This window comes from Urocampus carinirostris, chromosome 14, assembly GCF_059441175.1.
Source record: "Urocampus carinirostris isolate Australia breed hairy pipefish chromosome 14, RoL_Ucar_1.0, whole genome shotgun sequence".
Classification (NCBI taxonomy): Eukaryota; Metazoa; Chordata; class Actinopteri; order Syngnathiformes; family Syngnathidae; genus Urocampus; species Urocampus carinirostris.
Window position 1 is genome coordinate 31412723 of NC_142362.1, and position 8662 is coordinate 31421384.

The 8662-nt window shown below is 40.7% G+C and overlaps 1 protein-coding gene across 1 annotated transcript; it reads left to right on the forward strand.

Moving 5' to 3' along the window:
* The first annotated feature begins 1448 nt into the window (after positions 1–1448).
* Positions 1449–8245, forward strand: pcdh8.1 (protocadherin 8, tandem duplication 1). The gene is made up of 4 exons (XM_088352910.1): positions 1449–3857; positions 3924–3994; positions 4175–4308; positions 7718–8245. The coding sequence occupies exons 1-4, from the start codon at positions 1512–1514 to the stop codon at positions 8059–8061; spliced, it is 2895 nt and encodes a 964-aa protein (XP_088209036.1). The 5' UTR covers positions 1449–1511; the 3' UTR covers positions 8062–8245.
* Positions 8246–8662: the final 417 nt, after the last annotated feature.

Genomic DNA, 8662 nt, shown 5'->3' on the forward strand with positions numbered 1-8662 from the left:
TTCTAGTTGGGTGGACCGCTGCCAGAGTGTCAAAGGATGGGTCAGTGCACATTTCCCAAGCATCCTATAATTACAAAAAATAAAACTTGTACAAAATGAAATAAAAAAATGAGTAAAAAACAGCGAGAGCATGTTTTACTTGTTCAACAGCAAAATACAATTTCACTCTATCTGAAATCTATAGCCTCACCGGGCACCTGCATTTTAATGAATAGCGCCAATCAATAATTCTGCATTCAAGAAGTTTACTCATCTGAAAATATGTTTATTGTGATTTAAATTTTAAAATGGTGTGGAATTGAACACCATCCCGCAGAGATCTGTTTAAAATATAACATAAACCTTAATAAGCTCACTGTGATGGTCAAATAAATATAGCATATTTTCAGTTTGATAAAGCACAGCAAAGTCTTGTCAGAATTCCAAAACATATTTTCAGATGAGTAGTGGATTTATTCTTCTAGAGGATCTTATTTGATTGTGTGGTTTAGTAGTGCTCAATTTTGAAAGGTCTACTTGCTTCTACATACACTGCAAACAATATTGATGCTCCATTGCCAAAATAGTTTTGCTTGTTTCAAGGATATATTGCTATATTTTTTTAGATACATAACCAAAAACTATATAATAAAAGTACCCACTTTATGTTTTTTATTTCAATCTAATTTTTAACTTTTTTTTTTATCTAGTAAAAGCAACAATTTCAAGTATGACAGTTCTTGTTTTTGTCAAAAAAATCCATTTCAAAACCCAATCAAATGGTAAATATTTAAAATGAATTATAATTCTTATTTTACAAAATTTCTAACTATTTTCTTAAATTGTAAAATGATGATATTAACTATGACTACTCTTATTTTCTTAGTAAAATAATTTGAAAATCATAATGAAACAAAAAGTGAGGGTTGTAAATACTGGAAGATTAAAATATTATTTAGATAGCATATGATGGAAAATTAATAATCAGAAAAATAATAACAGAGAAAATATAGAACACATGTCTCTTGTCAAACAAGGTTTTTCTAAAATTAGATATAAATAAATGTTACATAATGATGATACATAAAGCTGTATTATGACTTCAATCTTTTGACAACCAACACTCAAGATAATTTCTCCATTTCTATTTGAGGAACTTTTGTGTCAGTTGTCCTAAACATTTGCCCATGTATTTTCAAGTCACTCTTGGCTCCAACAAATGGCAAAGCAAACCTTCATTTGCAAAAAACATTTCTAACTAAGACTACCTAGGGATTTAATAAGATGCCAAAAGTAAACCATTTGCCTTGCAAACTGTCAGCAGGCAGCAGTTTGTCATCAGCCAAAAGTCTCCCCCCTTTGAATCCCTGTGGTGTCAGGCCATTGGTGGATGGGGCCAGCTCATTTGCATACGGCCCACTTTATAGCCTGCTTGCAAGTGTGGAGCCCAGACTCATTCACAGACCAAGTCTGCTCGTGTTATTTTTTATTTACATGAGCAAACTTCTTTTTTTGGGGAGAGTTATAACAAAATGGCAATACTACCCCGATGCTGCGTCGTGCTGGCATTAATTATTCACATGGTCCAGTGCACGACAACAAGATACTTTACGTATGAAGAGGACACACCGGGGACAGAAATAGGGAACCTATCCAGAGATTTGAAGATTGACCCAGCTGAAGGCCACGACACGTCCTTCCGCTTCATGCAGGAAAATAACTACTCAGTTGTGTCCATGCGAGAGGCCGACGGGCTCTTGAGCGTGGCCGAACTGATTGACCGCGAGCTGTTGTGTCCTCGGACCCCGCGGTGCTTCATCACCTTTAACGTGGTGGCTCTCTCCAGGGAAAAGTTTCAGCTAGTCCATGTTGAGATAGAAGTGAAGGACATCAACGACCACGCACCGGTGTTTTCACGCAATGAGACCAACCTGGAAATCTTGGAGAATGTGCCTCTGGACTCTCGCTTCCCACTACCCATCGCCATAGACCCAGACGTGGGTGACAACTACATCCAGAACTACAATATTTCTCCCTGCAGCCACTTTGGCGTGGAGGTGCGCCAACGGGAAGACGGTATCAAGTTTGCTGAACTGGTGCTGGTGAGAGAGCTGGACCGAGAGATGGAGGACTCCTACACGGTAGAAGTTACCGCCACAGATGGAGGCACGCCCACGCAGTCCGGCTTCACCACGATCCGTATCAAGGTGCTGGACTTCAATGACAACGGGCCAGTTTTTGAGCACGGGTCGCTGAAAGTGGAGCTCAACGAGGACGCTCCTGTGGGACACCGTGTGGTGCGGGTGCACGCCTTTGACCCAGACGAGGGTGTCAATGGGGAGGTGATGTACACCTTCGACAGCGTCTCAACAGAAGCAACTCGCATTTTTCACCTCGACCCACATACCGGCGACGTGACGCTGAGGGCCCGGGTTGACTTTGAGAGGCGGCGCTCCTATGAACTTAACGTCAAGGCCTTAGATCTGGGTGCCAACCCTGCTTCATCAAGTTGCAAGGTGTCCATTGACGTGGTGGACGTGAATGACAATGCGCCCGAGATCAACATCAAGCCTATGACCACCAGCACAGATGGTGTGGCCTACATCACTGAGGCTGCGGCTGCAGAGAGCTTTGTGGCCCTGATCAGTACTTCAGACCTGGATTCAGGCTCCAATGGCTATGTACGAATCAGCTTGCTCGGCCATGAACACTTCACGTTGCAGCAAGCCTACGGCGAGACCTTCATGATAGTCACCACTTCTGCTCTGGACCGAGAACAGACCCCTGAGTACAATCTGACTGTGGTTGCAGAAGACTTGGGAATCCCCCCTTTTAAAACAGTCCGGCAGTATACCATCAGGGTGACTGACGAAAATGACAATGCACCTCTCTTCAGTAAGTCCACATATGAAGTGTCAGTCATAGAGAATAACATCCCTGGTTCTTACATCACTACTGTGGTTGCCCGGGATCCTGATGAAGGTAAGAACGCCAAAGTCTCCTACAAGATTCTGGACTCTGAAGTGGAAAGTGGGTCGCCGATTTCCACCTACGTGTCAATAGATTCCAAAACTGGGTCTTTGTACACTGTTCGGTCCTTTGATTATGAGCGCCTCTATGAAGTTGAGCTGGTCATTGAAGCGGTAGACAAAGGATCCCCCTCGTTGTCCAGCACGTCGACAATTAAAATTCGAGTGGTGGACCAGAATGACAACTACCCATATTTCACCTTCCCTGTGCTGTTCAACGATTCTGCTGATATTCCGCTGCCCTTGTATGCCCCCACTTCCTATCTGGCTTTGAGCCTCTCCGCCGAAGACTCAGATGACGGCGTGAACGCTGAACTGTCCTACCACATGTTGCAAGGAGACCGAAACCTTTTCACTGTTAACAGAGACACTGGCGAGATCTCCCTCAAGCAACGGCTGGAAGCCCAAATTGAGGACACCTTAGAAGTGATTGTGGCTGTAAGTGACCGTGGCCGGCCACCTCTTTCCAGCAGCGTCACCCTGCGTTTCGTGGTCACAGACACGGATCCTATCGAGGAACGAGCCGTGGTGGTCTTGCGTTCCAGTGACGAGGGAGGCCCTGCATCAGCATTGGACGGTTCGATGGTGGTCATAATCCTGCTGAGCGCCGGGTGTGCGCTGCTTCTGGCTGCTATTGTGGCTGTGGTAGTCAGGTGCAAAGTGAGACGCTGCAGCTCAAGACACTCGAAATGTCAGGCCAGCCTCAATTTGTTTGACAGTAGGCCCCCAATTGGGCCTGCCCATGGTAACATATACACTGGCCAGCGAGGCTTCTTTCTGGAGAGGACCTCCTCAAGTTTGGATGGCTCCTGCTTGTACGAAGAGAGGAGCAGTGACTCTGAATCAAAGGTGAAAACAATGTACAATTTTTTTGGTATTCAAAAACAAAGCTAACCTTTTTTTGTTCGTTTTAAGGTGTTCATTCCCTCAAAGCAGTTCCAACCATCCTCTCTATGGGAAGCTGACAAGTACTGCCTGCAAGTAAGGTTAGTTACAAAATAATCTGAAGCTACAACATCCATTTATTTGTAAGTTCAACTCTGATATATATACTTAAAGTTCATGGTTTTGTGCGTGCTCACACACAATTAGGTTAGACGAGGTAATCTTAGGATGGCATCAATAATCAAGCTAATGTGTTGCGCTGTTGTTGCTCTGATTTGCAGTGGCACGGGCAACACTGACCAGTTAAGCGTGAAGGACAGCGGCAAAGGGGACAGTGACTTCAACGACTCCGACTCAGACGTTAGCGGGGACGGTGGCAAGCACAGCTTCAGCACCTTCCACCCAAGACTTAAAAGTAGGTTTTGGTGTTTTTTAAACCTTCAACTGGCCTCAATTGAATATTCTTTATTGTCTTTGAAAACAACATAGTGAACATTGTTTGCATTGCGATTAGACATGGCACTCCAGGAATAAAACATTATAAAGACTTTAAAAGAGAAGAATAAGATAAAACAATTTTAGGCTAGCAAAAGTTATTTACAAAGTAGTACCTGGAGACTGGTCTAAGTTGTGAAAATAGTCCGATGATGATGGTTCAATAACATTTAGTCGCAAAAAAATAAAAATAAATTAAGTCTTGAATAAGATATGGATAGCCATTTTTCGATACGTAGGCAAGATATGTATGTTTTAGAGTTTTGCCTGCTTTTTATAGGCTCTGTGGAAGAAACTGCCTCTGGCTTGTTAGTCCTGGTTTTAAGAGACCTGTAGCGCCTACCAGATTGCAAAGAAGGGTTGACCGGCGTGAAAGAAGTGCTTTATTGTTTTGATGGCACAGCGGGGAAATTGCGCTGTCCTATTGACTAGGCAGAGAGCATCCAATGATTTTCTGGGATGTTTTGTTTACGCTTTGTTTTTCTTTCCACTAACAGGTAATGTGATTTGATAAAAAACAGGGATGATCTGCCTAAAACTAAAACTAAAGTCCTACCCCTTTGGCAGAAACTTAAAGTAATTTTCAGCACGTCTTGTGTAATTTTAAAGTATCTTTTAATTTGAAAAATAAGAAAATGTTTCTATTAACACATGTGTTGTATCAAGCTGATGGTACACTGTTTTGTATATTTTAAATGAAGTCTATCTTATTTTAAGATATTTTCTCTTTTCTTCTTGAATAATTTAAGATAAATCATAATTATACCAAATAATCGTATCAAGTATACAGTGGCTTATTTGGCTATTTATAAGAAATATTCTCTATTTTAATGACAAAATAATACTTCAAATAAATTCGATCCACTATCTTCTAGATGTTGTCAGGTATGAATATTATTTACCAGAAAAAAAAACTTCAAATGTCTTAGAAATATAAAAAAATACTCTTGAAATAAGACAATGTTCTTTCCCTCTTGCAACCATTTGGGCATCTTTATCCAAATTTTAAAAAATCTGCTTTTTCGAATCTGTTGTGTTGGAGGAGAGAAACATAAAAAACAAGCAGCATAGTGACCCTTAAAGACCAGCGCCTCCTAACTTTGAGCTTAAAAGGACAGTGTGTATAAATTGTGCGTTATAGTAGTAAAAGAATATCATTCATTAACAACACAATTTTCCCATCCCATCCCATTAGCTGCACCGCTTATCCTCAGTAGGGTCACGGGGGTGCTGGAGCCCATCCCAGCAATCATCGGGCAGTGGGCAGGGGACACCCTGAACTGGTTGCCAGCCAATCACAGGGCACACAGGGACAGACAACTCGCTCGCTCATTCACACCTAGGGACAATTGGGACCGGCCAATCCACCTGAAATGCATGTCTTTTTGGAATGTGGGAGGAAACCGGAGTGCCCGGAGGAAACCCGCGCAAGCATGGGGAAAACATACAAACTCTGCACAGGAAGTCCGGTAGCTGGATTTCAACCCACACAGGAACTTCCCAATACCTTAGAACTGTGCCGCACATGCGCTAACCACTGCGCCACCGTGCTGGCCACAACAATTTTAATAATAAGCAAACATTCATGAACTATCATTTAACATTTTTTTTCATTTAAATACTCGTAAGTCGAAACTTGGAATTATTTTACATTATGTGAGCCTCAACTAGAAGGAGCTGACATAAATACCTGGTATTCTGCTGCTACAGGTACCCGAAAAAGAAAACCAAAACGTTTGGTAAAATAGTTTAAGAAATATGGTCCAGTTTAGTCACGTTCGAGTCCCTGTAATTTGGATCCTTCCTTTGGATTTTTAGCACTCGTCTTTAATTGCACAACACAACACATCAACATCTAGTGGCCAAATAATACACACTGTCCCTTTAAGTGTCACAAGAGATTGGGAAATGAATTTGAGTGGAAGAAATTTAGTTTACCATCCTCTAAGATGACAATACATTGCCGTATTAGTTAATTGTTTAACCTTCTTGCATTGCTAATCATAAATCTCAGTTATGTTGAGGAGTGCACTGTATTTCCTATGCTTCTATTATAAAGATGCAATATACTATCCCCGGAGAAGCATTTGTAAAATGATTTAATCCTTGCAATTTAAAAGAGGTTTGATTAAAGCAGGCTACGTAGAGATACTTACGGTGAAATAACATTCGAGTAATAGTCCTAAAATGTAATTGTATTTCTAAAAAGATTATTAACTGTCGTTAGATTGAGGAAATGGCTCCAAACAACAATTGAGGTCTTGCGTAGTGATGCGTCATTCACGAATGAAGCGGCTATAAAAGCAAGCTCTGAGAAGTAAAGCACATGAAATGCTCTTTAAAACTGCTCTATTCCTCTCTCTCTCTCTCTCTCTCTCTCTCTCTCTCTCTCTCTCTCTCTCTCTCTCTCTTTCTCTCTGATACTTTATCACTTTCTCTGAATATTTTTCTTACTCTCTGATTCTCTTTCTTTCTGCAGCGCCCTTTTTCTCACAACCTATTTCTTTCTCTCTATTTTTTGTTTATTTATTTCTGTTCCGCTCTTTCTCTTTCCCTCTAATTCTGTTTAATTTTTGCTCTCTCTCTATTTCCATCTAATCTCTCTCTTTCTCTTGCTCTCGCTCTCTCTTTCTCTCCCTCTCTTTCCTCTTTTTCTCTTTTTCTTACTGTCTCTCGATCTTTTGCTATCTTTTCAGGTTTTTATTTCCCTTTTTATGTCATGTTTCTCTCTTTCTCTCCAATCATCTCCCTTTTTCTTCCTCCCTTTTTCTTATCATCTCTTGTTTATCCTTCTTTATCTGCCCCTCATTCTCTATCCATTTCTCTCTTTTTGTCCTTTTCTCTTATTATCTTTCTCTTTGTCTTGCTCTTTGTCTTGCTCTTTGTCTCACTTCCTTTCTCTCAATCTTCTTCCTACTGTATTTTTCTTTCTTTTACTTCTCTCACTCTCTCTCTCTCCTTTTTGAAGGTGCTTGTGTCTGGTCAACATGAGTGGAGTCATGTTTGTGTTGTTTGTTTAATATAAACAATTTTAGCGAGTTTAAATTCAGTTAAAGTTCAGTCTATATGGAAACAGTAAAGGAAGTTATAAAAAAGTAGTATTATACATTTTCAAAATTAAATAATTTGGTTCATAATGTGTCATTATTATTATTAAAAGATCAAATATCAGTACAAAAATATTCCAATTCAGGGAAGAAGTTCTTTTTAGTAAGCCGAGCCAAAGGAGCAGTTTTGTTTTTCCAAATAGCCAGAAATCCCATTACTATGTTGTGTAACACAAGCATGGTGGAGGCAATCGAATCCTTATTTATCGCACTTGTTTTCAGGTTCCTCCAGCACCACTAACAGCTTAGCGGGAGATTGCCAAGGCACCTACTGTGCGATACCGCCGCAGTGCTTCAGGAACCCCAGGGACTTGGCGTATACCGTCGGATTCTCCCCGGCGACCCTCTTCCATGAAGCGCACGGTTACGCACGCTCCTGGAAGGAATCGAGCCACGCGACCAATCCCAAGAAATCACGTGCCGGCTGCGGCGTGCCGACCTACGGCGGCGGAACTGCTACCCTCCCGCCGTACTTGCCCCAGGTGCAGAACCAGCCCCAGGCCCACAAGTCTGGTCCGAAGATTGTAACTGTAGCAACGGAATTGGAGGTGGCGACCATGTTTTGAGTTGGAACGTCGAGTATATTGTAAATACTTGTAAAAAATTGCTTATTTGTATATTCTAAGTTCTAAGTTCTGCTTTTCCGATACAATTGGATTGTAAAAATGTCTTACCTAATTTTCTTGTAACCTCATTAGAATAAATCCTTATGAAATAATATACTTTGACTTATAATTTTTAATAAGCTAAGACTGGTCGAAACCTGTTTTTTTTACTTAAAGAGCAATGAAAGCAGAATATTTTGATTTGTTTTTTTCAGTGAGAGCCAAACCATATATTTCAAAAACAAAAGTAAAAAAAGTTGCCAAACCCGATCCCCATATGAACCACACCTACTTAAAATGTGTCTCTGTTGAAGTTATTTAAAGGGACATTGATTGGAATAATAAGCAAAAATTCATGAGTTATCTTACAAAAAAACATATTTGGATTTATTTTACATGATATGAGGCCCACCTAGAGGAACCTGGCATAATTGTCTGCCATTTGCTGCTAAAAATTAAAAAACTTTATGAAATACCGGGCAACAAAAAAAAGGGTATTTTGGTCACCTTGAGTCTCCGTAGTGCACCAACCCTTTTTAACTGAGAGATATTTTTGTTACTA